The 19,464-nt window shown below is 48.0% G+C and overlaps 1 protein-coding gene across 1 annotated transcript in view; it reads right to left on the bottom strand.

The window, feature by feature from the left end:
- The window catches only part of TCF4 (transcription factor 4), a gene marked incomplete at both ends in the record, with an annotated part of 105,935 nt that extends 104,819 nt beyond the window's left edge, over positions 1 to 1,116 (bottom strand). Inside the window, one exon of the mRNA XM_079548340.1 lies at positions 1,015 to 1,116. Coding sequence (XP_079404466.1) covers positions 1,015 to 1,116 — 102 coding nt within the window. The remainder of the gene's footprint in view (positions 1 to 1,014) is intronic.
- Positions 1,117 to 19,464: the final 18,348 nt, after the last annotated feature.

Genomic DNA, 19,464 nt, shown 5'->3' with positions numbered 1-19,464 from the left:
GTGCCACCTGCCCTAAATCCTCATTCCGTCTCTAAGAGGAGCGCAGTCTGAGCGCGCCGCTCCCTCTCCCTCTCTCTCTCACCCTCTCTCTCGCTTGCATTTATTTCGACCCTAATTGGTTTCTCTCTTCCTCGACGTGTCTGGTGGGTAACACGCACCTTCCCTGAGTCAGAGCCTGCAAAAAGCCAGGGAACAAATGGAAAAAGTGCACCGAGCGACGAGGGGGCTGCCGGGCTGCCTGAGGCTGCGCTTCCCGGCCCAACTTCCCAAAGCCATTCCTCCGGAGCGCAGCGCGGAGCGGCGGCCGCAGCCCCGGCCGGGAGGAGCCGCGCTCAGCTCAGCGCCACGCGCGCATCCCGCGGCCAACCCGCGGCCCCTGCGGGAAGGGGCGAGAGCTGGAAGGGAGGGACGGGCGGTGGGGGAAGGAAGAAGGGCCGGGAGGGGGGGGGGGGCTCGCGGGGCCGGGCAGGAGCCCCCGAGCTCGGGGAAAAGGTGCCGGGGAGAAAGTTTCAGCGGAGGCAGTCGCGGATTTTCCTCGCGCTTCCCACGTGCCGAAAATACCGAAGCCGGGGAAGAACCGAAAGCGGAATATCGGGATCTCATTAGGCAGCAATGAGTCCCCGCGACGTGCGATGGGAAGCGCTCGGTCGAGCGCCGGAGGTCGGCGCCGGGCAGCGGGGAGGAACGCTCCGCGATTTGGGGCGTCTCTTCTCGGTCGAAATCATTTTCGGCATCCGAGACGTTCCGAGCAGCCGCGCACACCGTCGCGCTTCCCATCGCAGACGAGAAAAACGCCTAATTCGGGTTTGGATTTTTTTTTTTTAAGCAGAAAGGTATTTACCGTGGCTGAAGCTGCCGATTAAAAATTACCCAATGCGCTCCGATCGCACTTCGGCTGGGTTTGGGTTGCCTTTTTTTTTTTTTTTTTTTTTTTAGTTTAACAGATCAGCTAGAAGCTATTTTTTTTATTTTTTTTTTTTACAGCTGTTGTTAATTTCCACCGTTGTTTCTTACCGCACTGAAATCCAGTAAATCACTCAGTTCTTTGTCCGTCCCTAAGGCAGCCATTCGCTGTTGGTGATGCATTTTAGCAAAATCACACAAACCTAGAAACATGGAAACAACCGCAATCAGAAAGCCGGTCCCGAGCCCGCGGGAAGCAGCACAGTGGGGTCGGGAGGTCCGGATATGGGGGGAGGGGGAAAGAGGGGGGGAGAGAAGGGAGGGAAAAAAGATGGAGGGGCAGCAAAGCAACAACAAAAAGCGGTGGTGCGGTTCCAGAGAGCCGGGCACATCCACTCAGAGCTACGGGAGAGGAGGAGAGGAGGCGGCTGCGTGCCGCCCGAGCATCGCTGTGCAACAGGAGGTTCCCCAGCAGCCCGCAGCGCAACTCCGGCCGCACGGCTCCAACTTTTTCCCCTTTTCTCCCTTCTTCCGCGCAAAGCAGCGCCGGAAGGCGGGGAAGGAACGGAGCAAGCAAACAAGCCGGAGAGGGGGGAAAAAAAAAAAAAAAAAAAAAAAAAAAAAAAAAAAAAAGCAAGATGCAAAACGCAATAAAAATTACCAAAAAATAAAAGAGACGGAGAGAAAGAAAAGTATCGGGGCGCCGAGACGGCGCCGTGCAAGCGAGCCCCGATTCCCGACGAGCGCCGAGGACGGGGGGCACCGCGGCACCCACCGAGCGCGGAGGGCCCGGCCCGGCAGCCCCGGGGGGAGGGGAGGCGGGAAGGGAAGGCCGAGGGAAGGAGCCCCGCGCCGCGCCCCGCACCGCGCCGTACCCACCGCGCCGCGCCGCGGGGCCGAGCGGGGCCGCGCCGCCTCCGTACCGCGCTCATGGAGCCGCCGAGCGCCGCCCGCGCCGCGCGCCCGCCCGGAGCCCGCGTCCGAATTCCCCCATCTCGCGCACATCCACATGGCACAGCGCGGAGGGCAGAGCTGCACACACACACACGTGACGCGGACGCTTTGCCAAGAGGAACAATATTTTCCCCCTTCTATCCTCCACTCCCCTTTCCCCTTCTATTATCCTCTTTTTTTCTTTTTTTTTTTTTAATATTTTTTTTTTTTAATTCGTGACCCCCCCCCCCCCCCCTCCTCCACCCCCGTCTCGCTAAGCGACGCTCGCATTTCCGCTGCAAACTTTGCACGTCGTCCCCCCCCATCCCGTCCCCCCCCCCCTCCCATCACTTTATTGCACATTTTTTTACCCTTCGCAGCACCCCCCAACCCCCCCCCCCCCCCCCCGCCCCCAGCACTTTATTGCACGTTTTTTTGCACGGTTTTGGCCCGGCGAAAACTTCCTCCTGCGGGAGGGCGCGGGGCTCATTGTGCGGCCGCACAACGCGCGCTTTGCATGCGCGCCCCGCGCGAGTCGGGCCGGCGACACATTGGAATCGACCATTCTAAAAAGCCAAAAAAAAAAAAAAAAAAAAAAAAAAATTTAAAAAAAAAATTTAAAAAAAAAATGCGCACGAGTTACTCTAAGAGCGAATTGTAACTTTACCTTAAATGGCCACAATTATGTTCACAATATTCCAAGGGAAACACACACAAGGAAAAAAAAAAAAAAAAAAAAAAAAAAGGGAAAAATATAACTTAAAAAAAGGAAAAAAAATTACTAAATGAAATCTTCCGCACGAAGTGCTTTATTAGGTCGCACAGCCAAAAAAAAAAAGTGCTGCGCCGGGCGCCCCGGTATTTTGCTCTGGGGTCACCCGAACAGGGGAAAAGATATGAAAATAAAGCGAGGAGTAAAAAAAAATAGTAATAAAAAAAATAATAGCAACAATAATAAATAAAAGTACTAAAGAGTAAAGTAGTAAAAAAAAAAAATAATAAAAAAAAACGGAACGGTAAAAAAAGATGATAAAAATGAAAATAAAAATGGTGGAAAATAAAAAATGATGAAAAATAACAGTGAGGAGAACAGGTCCGACAACTTTTCCCCTATTGTTTTTACACACACACACACACACACACACACACACACGGCGAGGGACACCGCTCGGCCGGCGGCTCTCTGGGACCACCTTAAAATTAAAAAAAATAATAATAATAAAAAATGTAAAAAAAAAAAATAATAAAAAAAACAAAAAAGAGAGGAAAAAAAAAAGGAAAGAAAGCAAGCAGCACCACGACACCCACAGTCCCAAAGTTGCTCCAAGTTTACAGCGCTCTCCTCCTCATCCCCGCGGCCTCCCCCACGGAGACACGGCTAATGGCACGCTTCCCCGCAGGACACATCGCGAGCCGCTCACATCCGGGCAATGCCCGCCGCCTTATAAGCGCCGCGCCGCCGCCGCTCGCAGACAATGACGAGGGAGGGAGGGAGGCGGGCGGCGGCGCAAAGATGGAGGGGCCCCAACGCCCCCGGGCAGCGCCGCGACCTGCGCCGGCCGCCCCCTCGCGGAGCGGAACCGCCCGGCCCCGGGGTGCGGGACGGGGGGCGGTGGGGAACGGGGGGGGGCGATGCGGGAGAGAGGGATGGGAGGGCAGGGCGGGGCGGGGCGCGAGCGGGGATGGATGCGGGGAAGGCGGCGGGGGCGCTGGGAAGTGGGGTGCCGATCCGGGGGGAGCGTGGGGAGGAAGGGGGGTGGTTGGGGTGGCCTGGGGAGGGATGGGAGTGGGGTGCTGCTCCGGGTGGCCGTTGGGAAGAGTGGGACGTCGCTGTGGGTGGCAGTGGGGTGAGCAGTGGGGTCCTGCTGTGGGTAGCAATGGTAGGGTGGGAAGTGGGGTGCTGATCTGGGTAGCAGTAGGGTGAGAAGCGGGGTGCTGCTATGGGTAGCGGTGGGGTGAGAAATGGGGTGCTGCTATGGGTAGCAGTAGGGTGAGAAGCAGGGTGCTCATCTGGGTAGAAGTGGTGGGGTGAGAAGTGGGGTGCTGTTTGGGGGGTGAGCATCGAGGGGAAGGATGGGAAATGGGGTGCTGGTCGGAATGGCAGTGGGGAGGGATGAGATCAGGGTGCTGCTCTGGGTAGCCATCGAGAAGAACGGGATGTTGCTATGGGTAGCAATGGTGGGGTGAGAAATGCTGATCTGTGTAGCAGTGGTGGGGTGAGAAACGGGGTGCTGCTATGGATAGCAGTGGTGGGGTGAAAAATGGGGTGCTGCTCTGGGCTGAGCATTGAGGGGAAGGATGGGAAATGGGGTGCTGATCAGCATGGCCATAAAGAGGGATGGGATCGGGGTGCGGCTCCGGGTAGCTGTTGGGAAGAATGGGATGTTGCTATGGGTAGCAGTGGAGTGAGAAGTGGGGTGCTGATCTGAAGGGGAGCATTGAGAGGAAGGATGGGAAATGGGGTGCTGATGGGCATGGCCATGGGGAGAGATGGAATTGGGGTGCTGCTCTGGGCAAGTAGTGTGGGGGTTGGAAGTGAGGGGCTGCTCTGAGTAGCCATTGGGGGCAGTGGGGAGTGGGGTGCTGCTCTGGGTAGCACTGGGGAGGGGTGAGCAGTGGGGTGCTGTTTTGGGGAGGAGCATCCAGAGGAAGGATGGGAAATGAGCTGATCAGCGGGTTAGTGGGAAGGGATGGGATCGGAGTCCTGGTCTGGGTGGCCACTGGGAGCAGTGGGAAGTGGGATGTTGCTATGGGTGGTGGGTTCTCAACTGGGGGTTGAGAACTGGGGTGCTGTTCTTCATAGCAACTGGGAGGATAAGAAGTATGATACCGTGCTGGCGGCCATTGGAGGAATCACAGAATCACAGAATCACAGAACTGTAGGGGTTGGAAGGGACCTCCAGAGATCATCGAGTCCAACCCCCTGCCAAAGCAGGTTCCCTACAGCAGGTTGCACAGGTTGGCATCCAGGCAGGTCTTGAACATCTCCAGAGAAGGAGACTCCACCACCTCCCTGGGCAGCCTGTTCCAGTGCTCCGTCACCTCACTGTAAAGAAGTTCTTGCGCATGTTTGTGCGGAACTTCCTATGCTGCAGTTTCCAGCCGTTTCCCCTTGTCCTGTCTCCACTCACCACTGAAAACAGTCTGGTCTCGCCATTCTGCCCCCCACACCTTAGATATTTACAGACCTGGATCAGGTAATGGGGGGATCAGAATGGGGTGCTGGTTTGTATGGCTTTTGACAGGGATGGGATCAGGGTGCTGCACTGGGATCACAGGGAGGGATGGGTACAGAGTACCTCGCTGGGGGCTTCGAGGAGGGTAAGGAGTGGGGTACAGCCACGGGTGCCCATTGGGATGGATGAGGTCAGGTCCTGCTCTGCATGGCCATTAAGAGGGTGCTGGTCTGGGGCAGGATGGCTGTGGGCCCCACCATCTGTGCCTCAGCTTGCTGGAGGGTGGGTGAGAAACCTTTCATGGTTTCTCTTCCTTGTGGCAATACGAAGGTGATCAAAGTCCAAACTTCTGCTGGGCAGCAGAGCAGGACAGCTGCCCAAATTCCAGCCTTTCATCCCCAGAGAATACAAACAGCCCCGCGCACTGCTGTGGGTCTGGGGAGGATGAGCTGTGCCAGAGTGGTGGACATGTCCAGGGGCCACGGCGGACTGCAGCCCCTCGCCTGCTGTCCTTCTGCCTTTCTCTGGGGCCGCAGCTGGGGTGGGTGCAAATGGCAGCCGCCTGCTATGGGATGGGTCCTTCCTGCTCTTCGGATGGCTGTGGTATTTGCACTGTGACCATGGCCCACCTCAGTGCTCCCACCAGGCCATCCGGAGGGTCCCCGGTGACGCTGCCCAGTGTGCACCCTGCCAGGAAGCCTCTAGATCCTGGGTACCGCTTTCCTCTGACGTATTCCTTCCTTCCACCTGTCCTCTCCTGGCCTTGCAAGCATCTGCAGGGCTCAAAGGGTGTTCGCCAATGAGGCTGTGGTCACTGGAAGCCCTTCCCAGAGTGACGCCGCAAGGCGACTTTCTAGCCTCTGGGCTGCAGGGCTGCTTCTCCATGGAATTCCAGCAGAAGTCCCTAATGCCCTCCCTTCTGTTCGCACTGGGAACGGCAGCACATCCGCTGCCTCCAACGGCTCCAAAGACCTCTGGCCTCCCCCCAAGCACGAGCAATTGTGGCTTTGCCGGTGCCTTTGTGCCCTGCCCCACTGGGGAGGGGGGGCTTGAGGGGTGGCACCCCCGGCCATGAGGACTCCATCGCCTGGCCCGGCAGAGGTGTTTCAGAGGGGACCTGCAGCCTGGCATGCAGTGCGACCACAACATGGCTGTGTCCAAGGAAGTTCCAGGCACGGATAAGACGCCCATTTGGGATTTGTGCCTCCAATAGGAACATTTAAGGGCAGTGCGCGCAGCCCTTATTAGTGCTTTGAGAGTATCGGTGTGTCCTCACTGACTGCCTCAGTGGTACCGAGTTCACCGAGTGCCCCAGGCGCAGCCACTGAGACCCCGCTGCAGCCTGCAGCCCTGCTCCCCATAGTGCTGCCCCGAGGGGAGGCAGGGCCAGCAGATCCAGGTGCCTACGAGGGCTGGGCACTGCAGGGCAGCCCTGCCTGGGGGTCACGCAGTCGTGGGAGGGGTCAGGGTTGGGTGGGGGTCCACATTTCCCGTATCCCAGAGCTGGGTGTCGCGAGCCTGAACTCGATGCAGTCATTTCCCCTATTATTAGAGCTTTTTTATGGGTGAGTTACTAGTGCTCTGCCACCGGCAGTGGCCTTAGTGCTATACAGCGTATAAAGAAAAGACTGTTCCGGTGCCAAAATGCTTACTGTTTAAAATGCAGATTTTTTTTTTAATTATTTTTTTCCCCAAAAGTAAACCAATATACAGAAAACCAGATTGAAAAATAGCGGGAGCCCAGAGACGAGAGAGAAGGATTTACTTTATTATTTAACCTGGGATCTGCTGCAGTGTGCTCAGCAGCCTGCCCTAAGGAACCTGCTTTGGGAGGACTCCAGAGGTTCCTTCCCACCCCTGAAATTCTGCAATTCCGTGGTTCTGTGCTCCCCAGACGTGGAAATGGAGCACTGACAGAGATCATAGATTGGTTTGAGTTAGACAGGAGCCTTAAAAGCCATCTGGTCCCACTCCCCTGCGGTGAGCTGGGTCAGCCACCCACAGCTCCTTCAGGATGCTCAGAGCCTGGTCCATTTCTGAACGTTTTGTTGGTGTAATTCCTATTTATTCTGCTTAGATATTTCAGTACAGTGCATGCCTTACTGAAGATTGCTGCATTTCCTGGCCTGCTACTGCTCTTCATCATGATTATACCGGGCATGTCATTTCAATGTTTCAGAAGCAAGAAATTGTTAGTATAATAATTAGGGATGTGAATTACACCTGATTTGTGCCTGGTCTGCTCAGATATCAGCCATGGTTTAGCTCTGGATGAATCAAGTCATAATTAAATCCATTTTTAATATTAGCAATGCCTGAAACATTGGTTGTATTAATGCAATATAAAAAATGCTGTACTTTCAGGGAAAAAAAGAGGTAAATTATTCACCTCGCAACAGTGAAATATTCATGGAACACAAAATGTAAATTTACGGTGACATGTACAACTTCACACATGGCAAAAAAAAAAAGTGAAGCTATTTTCTGTAGCAAGACCTTGTCTTTCTGGAGTACAGTAGGTTGGCAGACTGAAAATTAATGCAGAAGCTGCGCTTAATAATGGGCTTTGGGTTTTTGCTTTTAAATTAAATAGGAAAAAGAATAGCACAATCGCCATACTGGCCCAGTGTTATTTATTTTGAGATTTTAATCCACTGTATTTTCTACTGTCCCCATATGTTCAGTTTTCAACGTGCCGCAGAATTCTGCGCCGCCAATTCACGAGTGCAGATGTTGTTGCGGACCGGCAGGAGCTATTGGCAGTTGGGTCTTTTCCCACCTCCCAAGACATGTGAAGCAATTTGGATCCATGCGACGTTCGCTGAATTGTGCTGTTAACATGATAAGTGGTGTTACAAGCGAGAGCATTAGACAAAAATTCACATCTTTAGGATCCTGAATGTGTCTGTTAGCTGCATGTCTCCAAAGAAATTTTGTCACCCTGTCTGCAGGCTTTAATAACACAACAGCAAAGTACTAGACTGTGTTTTGTTCAGGTTTGGGGCTACGACTGCGTTCTTTTTCGTGGCTGTAAAAATCCAGTAAAATCTGGCCTTACCATAAACCTGTGAGAAGTTGAGTGTGCACGTGTTCAGTAGGTACTCCCCATGCATTTGCAGATGAACTCTTTGGAAGTGCTACCACGGCGTTTTGAAATGCACACGCCTTTTGATGCTGTGAAGCGCAGTGTTGCCACAAGAAACCGATGCCATGGCAGAACTCGAGAGGAAATTGCTAATTCTGGCATGCCCAGCCTGCACGCCGTGTCATCCTTGAGTCTTGGAGCTGCATGTCAACCGGGGTGACAAAAGCAGTGATGGAATGGCAGCTTGCCTGGGGGGCTGTGCGCGGGACCGTGGGCCCTCTGGAAAAAAAAAACAGCAAGCGAGCAGGTTGGCAATGCTGGGAAAGCAGTACAGCGTTGGTGCCGTCCTTTGCAGTGCCAGCAGTGAGGGAGGTGTGTGTGTGAGACCCAAGGGCGACAGCTCTGCGCGAAGCACCTTGCAGCCTGGGCAGCTGTGATGACAGACCTCTGTTCCGAGCTGTTTGTTTGGTGAGTCGCTTTTGAAGGAGCAAGGCTGAAACCCCATTGCTGCTTAATGACTCTTTCCATAGGTGTGGCTTTCCTTTGCTTGAGCGTGCTCAAAGGCATGTGCAGTGAGGTGGTTTTTCAAAGACTGGCTTACTCTTGGCACTGAATCTAGAACATGGCCATGTCCCGCCCAGACGTTAACACCTTGCTGCTGGCTCCCACCCACCCTTCCTTTAGTTACCATTCACTTTTGAAAATGGACTGAGGACTGCAGACCACAACAGGCCTGCAAAATACTGCACTTCATTCATGATGGTACTTCAGATATTGAGCGTTAAAGCCCCAGAAGAGAAAGCAAGTCAGTAATTTGCACCACGTCAACTTGATTACTTTCTGATTATTTTCTTCCTGCTAATCTTGTCGATTAAAGAGATCCAGAGCTGTCAATTATGTTTGGGATAAAGCACGGGTGGAGCAAACTTGAACTTGATAAAATCTATAGAACAGACTAAAAAAAAACACCAAACTGCTTGCTTCTCACCACCATGTACTCTCTCTTAAAAAAAAAATTAGGACAAGTGAACATAGAAAGCATTTATCATTTCAGCACAACCTCTCCTATACCTCTGTGTGCCTCCTTGTTAAATGGTGCTTTCTTCTCTGTAAACAAGGCCAAAAACAAGGCGACAGAATAAAGTTGGGGTGCATGAATTTGTGACTTAATCATGTCGCCGTTAGCAGAGGGGCTGCCCTAGATGTGAGGGCAGGACTGCGTGACGCATCCTGAGCAACGCACCTGCGTCCTGTGAGATACCTGGTGAAATCATGGTAAGTATCTACTGCTGACTTTGCTGGGAATAAACACGCCTTAGAAGACTCACTGCACCCTGCCCAGCCACAGGAACAGCAACTGTGCCTTCACCTCTCTTTGTTCTTAAATACAAGAAGTTTGTCACCAAAGTGAGGCTTGAAGTGACCTCACTGATTTCAGTGCGCTTTAACTGAGAGCAGGTTTCGTCTGTTGCCTCAGAAATATTGGATTCCCATGGAAAGATAAAAATATGGAGGAGGGAGAAAAATATTCTCCTTTACTTGTGTGAATTCCTATTAAAACATCATTTACTTTCTTATTCCCTAGCGGAAGAGCATGCTTGATTTCAATTAAAATGAAATGTCATCATTTTGGGACGCTCTGCACAGTTTTAACAGATACGCCTCGTGTTCATCCTTTAGGGAAAAGACGTTGGATTTGTATAAAGGCCAACAGGTACAGAGGATGCTTCACGTTCACTGCCTGCGTGTGTATCCTACCAGCAGTTCAGCTGGGCTCAGCCGGGGCAGAGGATTTTCCCTTCTTTTCCACCCGTGTTAGTAGCAGTTGTTTAGAGCAGTCTTGGTGCCACCTCTCTGGTGATGGATTTCCTCCATCTGCAGGCTCGTGTGTGGGTCCTTGGGTCCCAGCAGCCTTTCCCAGTTGGAGATGCGGCGTCCTGCAAGCCCCCCCCTGGACTGATTGACAGCAGTGGTAATTGGTGATGTTGTGCTCTGAACAAGGCTGTGTGGTGCAGTATGTAGTTGAGGGAAGTCTACAGTCCTGAATTTAACCACAACATATATATATATACATTTATATATACAAATTCCTGTTGAAGCATCGTGCTCTACACTGTTTTTTGATTCAAAGGAGGCTTCTCTTCCCCCGCCCCCTTTACAGTGGGATGGGGGAAACAATTAAAAAAAAAAACAAACAAAGTAGAACTCGGGGGTTGAAGTAAAACTGTCTACTAAGACGGGGAAAAGGAAAATAGTTGTGTTTATACGTATACATAAGTGTCTATAACGAGGGATGTACAAGCAGTTGCTCACCATGCTTGACCAATGCACAGCCAGCCCCTAGCAGCAGAAGAGAGTGAGATGAATTCCAACCCCTTCAAACCTCCTTCCACACGATGCCATATGATATGGAGTATCCCTTTAATTGGCTAGTTTAAGTCAGCTGTCCTGATTCTGTTTCCTCCCAGCAACTTGGGCCCTTTGCTGAGAATGGCCTTGACTGAGCAGGCAGCTGTAAACATTGGTGTGTTATCAACAGTGTTTTTCTCCTAGAACCAAGACACAGCATCATCCCAGACACTGAGGAAATCAGTGCCGTCCCAGCTGAAGCTAAGACAACATCTTATCCTTTTGCCATTTAAATTTGGCACGTAAAAATTTCTTCTCAAGCCGCACTACGGTGAAGTTAGTTCTGTCAGTTTACTTCACTGGAGGAAATGGGCATATGAAGGTAGTTATGGAAATATGCTGGTCGTGATGACAGCTCGGCTAAGAATACAAAATGTGCAATAAAGCAATTTCTTATAAAGATTTCAGCAGGTATCTTTAGTGTTTCCTAAAGAACCAGCATCTGGAAAAAATGCTTTTCTCACGGAAACATTTTTAATATAGTGCATTTTCTTTGAAAAAAAGGCAGGGAGACGTTAATTGGAGGTGTGTATCGTGGCCAATTAACTTGGTAACGCACCTGTAAAACTAAATAGTGTTATTCTTTGTCTGCTGCTCGCCATCTAGTATTAATGACGAAAGTACAGAAAAATATTCTGTAAAAAAAAATATTCAGAAAAATATTCACACTGGATGCAGTCAGTGTGATGGGTGTCACTGCTGATGATTTATGGTCATTTTGCATGACCAAACTGAACAAAGTTCTGGGTAACAGACCTATTTTGTCTCCAGCTTTTGAACTGAATTAACATATTGTACATCTGAAAAGAATTGTGCTTGTTTGGTTTTTTTTGTTTTTTTTTGTTTTTTTCCTTGGGGCTTTCTTTATTTTCTATTCTCCTTATCTGGATTTTCAAAATTAGTGTTTCAGAAACGTTTATAATTTGAATGTATTCCGGAAAATGCGGAATGCTCTTTTCCTTATATCAAAATTGTAATAAATGTTTTAACTTTATTTTACATTTTCATTCCAAATGAGGAAGATAAAATGCCCTGATCGGCCCCTTGAAAAACATCCAGCATAATTTTCTCCCAAGTGTGTGAGGTCATCCATCATAAAGCTACGCAGGATGTTCCCGTATTGCTCTCTTTGCTTCAGAAACTCAGTAGCTTGATGGATAAAAGCGTCTCACAATTCCTCACATAAATGTGAGCATGGCAATATTTTTGTTATCGGTATCATCCTTTAACTCGAGTAGTCCTTTCTTTGCTCATCACTAATAACACTCATCGTGCTGGGATAAATGATGTTCATACACAATGGATTCCCCATTCTCTTCCAAGTAGCCCTTCTCTGCTTTTTAGGTTTTTTTTTTCATTTTGAATTCATCTTTCCCAAACTGCTTGAATAGAGTTATATTAAATGTCCCATATAAAGCCTTACTGCATCTTGCACAGTGCAATTAATAGTTGCCTGCATGCTAGAAGTAAGCTGGCTCACATCTTAGGATCGGTTTTAATTCTTTCAACTACCTCTGATGTTTAACCTGGAATTTAGGAACACGTCCAGATCATTATCCTGTATGATTTCTAGTCAGTGCTTTCCAGGTTACAGCCTTTTTCTAACAGTTACCAAAAAGACTCATTATACCTAATCTTAGCAGGCCAGATTTGTATCCTCAGCTCCACAAGAGGTGTCAACGGCAGCTGTGAATAACTGTTCTCAGCAGATCCCCTACCAAACCACAGCTGACCGGAGAGCTGCCTTCAGGATGGCAGTTAGATGAGGAGAATCCCTCACTGGCTGCACTTCTCATTACATACTGTTGCACCTAATGTTCTTTCTATTGTTTTGGTCTTCAATGAGCAGAACTTCTTCTCCCATCATTGCTACCGCCTCCTTTAATTCGTCACTGGAACGTTTTATTAGCTTAGTCCTCCCTTTACTGCGGAGGTCATTGATGAAATAAGCAGTAAGATCCTTTCCAGCACTAACCTAACAGCACATTCAGAAAGCTTGCCATCACTTTCTCTTTGTTAGTTAATTGTGTTCTCTGAAGCTGACCGATTCTTTTTGTGCGTTAGAATATGAAATATTTCCAAAGTCCAATCACATTTGATCTGGATTGCTTGAGGTCAGAGGAAAACATTAGATTTGCCTAATGTGATCTGTCTTTCACAAATCCTCTCCCATTCTATATCCATGTGCTTGTTGTTGTTTTATTCAGAACTTAAACATTGCATAGCATGAACTCTAGAAGTTTGGCAGCTGCTAAGATTATTTTTCTCCATTTTCTGAAAAGATGTCCACATTCGCTGTGCTTCAATAGTATGTCTGTATTCCTGGTTTGACAGACTGATGATTTAGCGTGCCAGCTCCTTAAGTCTTCTGGGCTGAAGATCATCCCCAGATTGAGCACATGTTAAAGTTTTTGCATGCAGCTTTCGTCTTAGATGCTATCATTTAAATTTCTTTGGATTTATTCTCACTACTAGTTCCGTTTGTAGTTTTTGCACTGAGCTAATATTCCTTTTTATCCATGTGAAGGTAGCGCAGAGCTTTCAAGTTCTGCAAGACGTTGCTGTAGTCTCAAATGTATTTTTTGTATAAAGGTTGCCATTGGAAAGTAGAATTACCTTTAAGAAGAATTTTATTTCATTCCAGCAGATGAATGCTGCTGATTGATTTGATTCCAGCAGATGAATGGAAAGATCCCTTCACAGGATCACAGACTAGCTGGGCCCAGAAGAGACCATTGGGTCCTTCTGATCCAACACCCTCCCAGGATCAGACGCCCAGAGCAAAGTGCCCAGGTCCCCGTCCAGCTGAGTTTTGAAGACATCTCCATCTCATGAAACTCTAGCATCTGTCTGGGAAACCTGTGGCAGCGCTCTGGCACCAGCACAGTGTCGAAGTGCTTCTTGATCAGTTGGATATTATGGACTTGGCAGCCTGGTTTAGCATTAAACGTGGAGGTTGGTGGCCCTGCATGTGGCAGGGGGGTTGGAGATTCATGATCCTTGAGGTCCCTTCCAACCCTGGCCATTCTGGGATTCTATGACTTCTTTCTAAGAAGCGCTAGGAACATAAATCTTCTGTATATCTGTGGCAGGAAAGAGTGCCACGGAAGCTTTCAGCATCTTGTGTCAGTGGTCAGTGGTATCTACAGTCATTTCCCAAACATTATGAGACGTGAAAGATCTGCTTCGCTATTTCAGAAAGTTACCATCTTTCTCAGTATCTACAAAACAGCTGCCGCTGTCTCCTGAACAGCCTAAATCAGGAAAAATTATTCTTAAGAAGTGTGGGAAGGAGTTCAGGCCCATGGCAGCACTGAGCTGGTGGTGCTGTGCCATGGCCACATCTTCGGAGATGGGACACGCGTTGCCATTCGCACAGGAACAAGTATGCTGACTCAGTAGTAGGAGAACGATGAAGAAAATGTATCCGCTTGGAGATGTTTTTCCCGTATTCTTTCATCCTAGAATTTCATAGAACGAGAATAACAGTCACTTGTTTGCGTTGAAATCAAACACGCTTGTTCTTCACTTGCAAAAATAGGAAACTTCTTTCAAAGTGACACTCTTCATGAAAGAATAGAAGTGTGCAGCTGCTGTATGACTAAGTGATTAAAAACCTGATGGCTAATTCATTTTAGGTGATACGTTTGCACTCAAGGCCAAGTATCATAAAAATAGCTGCTTAGCTTTTCTTTTTAGTATTAAGTAAAGCACCAAAGAGTTTTCAGTAGGCTGGCAAGATTTTCCATATGCAGTTTTGCCCAACTGAAGTCAGGCTACAACGGCTAGAATTGTCTTCTCTCTAATACTCTTTTACGCAGTCTTCACCCTCATAGTTTTTGCTAGACAAATGGTTTTAAACTGTGTAAGGCTGAGGGGAAAGTTCACAACATTTTATAAATCTTGCTTGGAAAATGCCAAGATAGATGTCATTTTCTTGGCTCGTACATTGCGCGTAGGGAAGTAGAGAGTTTAGAGAGTTCATGAGCTTTAATAGTCTGCTCACCAAAGTGGTATTATTTAACTTATTGAGTGCTATTTGAAGACCTGACATGGTTAGAGGAGAATGTCATACTGTTGTTAGTATTGTTGTATATTATTTTTGTTACTGAGCTTAGATGCGTAGAAGACAACCAGAGATGCTTGACTTGGGGTTCTGTTGCTGACGTACATCGCTCGTCCTTATAATCAAACTAAAAGATGATGTAAGAAATACGCGGGAATGAGAACAGAAAGAGGATGAAGAAGAAAATAATTGAAGTAATACACAGTGGCTTAGTTATTTGCACAATTAGCTGTTTGAATTAGCTACTTGACAAGTGGTATAGAAGAAAGAATAAAGGGCTATCTCTGTCAAAGACAGTTTTTAGTGAAGCTGCTACTGTAAGTGTATTATGATTTAAATATAAAGAGCTTCAGGTTTCAGTTAAATGGATTTTGATTCTGCTTATTTTTCTAATGCTAGATTTGTTTCATTTCTGTATTAAGCTCCTTTCATTAAACCACACGGTCTATGATAGAAATTTCAACCTTTGTTTCAAGTGCAGTGCAGTTTCCTGGGAGAAGCCTGAGACATAACCTAACAATTTTTTAAACGCTTACTTGTGCTCAACAGAGATTGAGCATAAAATCTCGGGATTTATTGAAATACTCTGAACTGGAGAAACAGGTACACAATTATTTCTAGATATTGGATTGCTTTTCAGCTGACAAACTCATGACTTTACTACTGCGTTCTTCTGACGTGCTCACCAGAGGTTTGATTATGTCTACCTCCATTTAGTTAGGTGGAGTGCCATCTCAGCTGGGGGAAACAGAGAAAACAGCTACTTGAAAACAATTAACTATTAATATTTGATCAAAATTAAATTGATTGTATGGGATGAATATGAGGTAGGAAATTATATTAGAATTAATTTTCACAGCAAATTGGCTTCGAATTTTTAAGAAGGTAAACCAAAAGTGCGTTATGGACCCACCAGTCCAATGCAATCAGGTCCAGGAGACTGCAATCTTCAAGTTCTTCATATGGCAAGCCACAAGTCTGGAATATCTTACATGGCCGATTTTGCAGAATCATTTCCTTCAAGCTGGAGAGCTGTCCCAACTTGAGGAAAGGCAAGCCTGAGTGGCAGGAGACCTGTATGGCTGGGCAATGAATAAACAAACAGAAAAAGAGGAAGAGAGAAAAAGGTGGAAGCAGAGCATCCGCATCGCGACTTAAGGTCCTCAGGGCTGCGAGATTTGTATGGAATGCAACAAAAATATCAAATAAAATAGAGGAACATATCCGAAACACGTCTTTCTTCATTGTAAATGGGTTTTCCATAGAAATTCTGGAATATAGATGAAGGTAATGGAAAGATCTCTGGGACCTTATTACAGTGATAGGTTAGTAGTTAATCATGAGACTTCATTGGAAATTAAAGATGCCCATAAAAAAGATATTACTAAATTCATTTAAGAACTGTAAGAGCTAGCCTACTGAAAGAGAACTCCTTTCAGAGATGAAGAAAAACAGATAAGTAGAAGTACAATGGCAACAGGGTGTTGTAAAGATTCTGTAACCACGTCAGAAGTTTAAATGAAGGTTGTCCATTTTACATAGTAGAATAGAATCACAGAGTCACAGAATCACCGAATGGCCAAGGTTGGAAGGGACCTCAAGGATCACGAAGCTCCAACCCCCTGCCACACGCAGGGCCACCAACCTTCACATTTCACAGCAGCCCAGGCTGCCAAGGGCCCATCCAACCTGGCCTTGAACACCTCCAGGGATGGACGGGGCATCCACAGCCTCTCTGGCAGCTGTTCCAGCTCCTCACCACTCTCATAGCAAAGAACTTCCCCTGACATCCAACCTCAATCTTCCCTCCCTCAACTTCAAACCATTTCCCCTTGTCCTGCTGTTATCTCCCCTCCTGTTTGTAGGCTCCCTTTAGGTACTGAAAGGCTGCCATGAGGTCACCCCGCAGCTTCTTTTCTCCATGCTGAACAAGCCCGGCTCCCTCAGCCTGTCCTCGTAGGGGAGGTGCTCCAGTCCCCTGATCATCTCTGTGGCTCCTCTGGACCCTCTCCATCAGCTCCCTGTCCTTCTTGTGCTGGGGGCTCCAGACCTGGACACAGCACTGCAGATGGGGCCTCACAGGAGCAGAGCAGAGGGGGACAATCACCTCCCCGTCCCTGCTGGCCACCCCTCTGCTGATGGAGCCCAGGATGCCATTTGCTTTCCAAGCTGCAAGAGCACACTGCTGGCTCATGTTCAGCTTTTCATCTATCAAGACCCCCAGGTCCTTCTCTGCAGGGCTGCTCTCAAGTCTGTACGGATGCCAGGGATTCCTCCGGCCCAAGTGCAAAACCTTGCACTGTGCTGTGTTGAACCTCATCAGGTTCACCCAGCCCCAACTTTCAAGTCTGTCGAGGTCCCTCTGAATGGCATCCCTTCCTTCCACCGTGTCAACCGCACCACTTAGCTTGGGGCCATCAGCAAACTTGCTGAGGGGTGCACTCGATTCTGTCATTGATGTCATTGACAAAGACATTAAAGAGCACTGATCCCAAGATAGAATAGCTTCTCATTGCCACAGAGAGCTGATCTCACCTTCAGAATTTCAGCACTCATTTTGTGGGTCAGTATTTTGAAAAACTATTGCACCAAAAACCACCTTCAGTCTAACTTGGGCCACAGTAGTCTTTAGCTGATTTTGTATCTTCTCTCCTGTAAATCAACCCTGATAAATTCTGTTCTTATGTATCCTAGAGTGCACCTGGCAATCCACATGTGTTGACTCAAAGCAAGAGCTGCCCGCTCAGAGTTCAGCGATATACATCCATTCCCTATGCACTTGTTTGTGCAGTGTTTGAACCATCATAGAGCAGATACCGACTACATCAGCAGAGTGAACTGAGAATGGAAAAAGATCCTGACAGTCTGCTTCGTAAATGCTTTTTTGGGAAGCGTGAACAGACCACCCAAGAGTTAAGCATTAAACGTATCCAAACCAGCTATATATTACAAAAGTAGAATTTTTCATTCTTCTACTGCTATCAAAAAAGCTTCTCAATGTAAAGAGAGAACCAAATCCCCAAGGTATCCTTCCACTTATGCCAAAATATTTGGGGATTGAGTCCAAAGATTGCACGTCCCAGCACTCGGAAATACATTTATGGCTATTTTCTAAATTGTTCATCTAAACTGACTGTTCTTGCTAATGACATAAATGAAAATGCTGTATCAATCTTGGCAGTTATTATTCAAATGACTAGCGAGACAGTTCAAAGAGCTGCAGGACAATCTGTTCAGCTCTCTTTGGCCACTGCTGTTTTGGCTTCTGGTAAGCCCACAATTTCACTCAAAGCATCTGGATTTAGTGAGGCAAGAGCAGCATGAACATGCAACCATTGCTGACCAAACAACAGCAGCAAGGCCTGTTGTAGCTGCACATCCTACCGAACCCACAATTAATCACAGGTCTGATCCTCTTGACTATTCAGAATCCAAGAAAACCATCTGGCCAACATTCACACTTTGGGCTAATAAGTGCCTTGGAAGCTGTCCCACTATTGTGTCATGTGGATGAGCGTGCAAGGCAGAGGGATCACATTCTCACTCTGCAGGGTGAGAATTCACTCTGCCGTCTCATTCCACAAACTCTCCAGTTTGAATTTCATGCCTGCTCAGGACCTTATCAATGTCAAACTCATCCTTGGTTACCGCTGTCACCATCCCTCCTGAAAAAAACGTTGGCATGGCTGCCCAGGGAGGTGGTGATGTCCTCACCTTGGAGGTGTTCAGAACTGTGGAGATGTGGCACTTGGGGACGTGGTCAGTGGGTATGGCGGGGATGGCGCGGCTGGGCTTGGGGCTCTTAGAGGTCTTTTCCAGCCTTAATGATTCTGTGGCTCTAGGAAAATGGTGCTTTCGTGTGTTTTTGCTGAGTTTTCTACTTCCTGCTTTGCCTGATGCTCACTGTCGCTGCAGAAGGTCACCTCAAATCCTCATGGACCCCACAAAGCCAAGCACTGTTTTTACAGCAGACATCCTGGGTGGGCACTCTGCCTTCATCCCCTTTTCCTAGCAAGACGTCTGGTCAGCTCTTTTACAACCTTTGCTCTCATAGCTGGAATTCGCAGTGAGTTTCCCTCTTCTGTAGGCCTTCTTTTCAGAATTTGAAGTTGGAAAAAATCTATCTTCTTGTAGGAATGCATTCCGTATGACAACAGATGCTTACTTCCTTCCATCTATTTTCCACATCCCGGGCTTTACTTCAGAGAATTGCAATGAAACATGCACTCGAAGCAGATGTCTTTGGACCACTGCAGAGCTTTCCATGGCAGTGGAGCAGCCTTTGCTGTAACAAAGCACTCAATTTGCTTATGCACAATGACAGGAATACATTTCAATATGTGCTCCAAAGTAGGGACGCGGGCAGCTTTATCTCTGTGGTTTTAAGCATGCGTGTATGGGCTGAATTCTGTGGATATATTTTTAAATCCTAGTTAAGCATGTGCTTCATGCTTGAACATTGTGTTGAATCATGATGGGAGCACACATGTGGTAAACATTAAACATGTATTTAGTGCTCTTTTGGAGTCAAAACCAAAAATTGCTGTGCCCTATTTCCTTCCTGTGACTTTAGCAACACAGAAACATTTTTCTTTTTCTGCTGTCAGATTGTCTGTTTGGTAGCAGTGCCTTCCTTTGCAAACTAAAAGAAGACTCATCATCAGGATCTGAAGAGCTATTTCAGCTTCTTGGTAGGTGAACCCCAGTGCAAGGGTCCTGTGCTGCGGCGGCACGCGTTGGCTATGTGACATAGCCAAGGTGTGGGAAGGAGACCACACTGGATGGTTTTCTGTGTGAGATGCAGCAAAATGCACAGTTAGGTTTCATTGGTCGTTCTGCACGTTACCTTTAGCAGTTCAGCGACGTGCCCTCGTTTGAAGTTTCTGGGAACT

The sequence above is a fragment of the Tetrao urogallus genome (assembly GCF_951394365.1).
Source record: "Tetrao urogallus genome assembly, chromosome: Z".
In the NCBI taxonomy this organism is placed as follows: domain Eukaryota; kingdom Metazoa; phylum Chordata; class Aves; order Galliformes; family Phasianidae; genus Tetrao; species Tetrao urogallus.
Note: the sequence above shows the minus strand (reverse complement) of the source record. Positions and strands in the feature narration are given on the sequence as shown.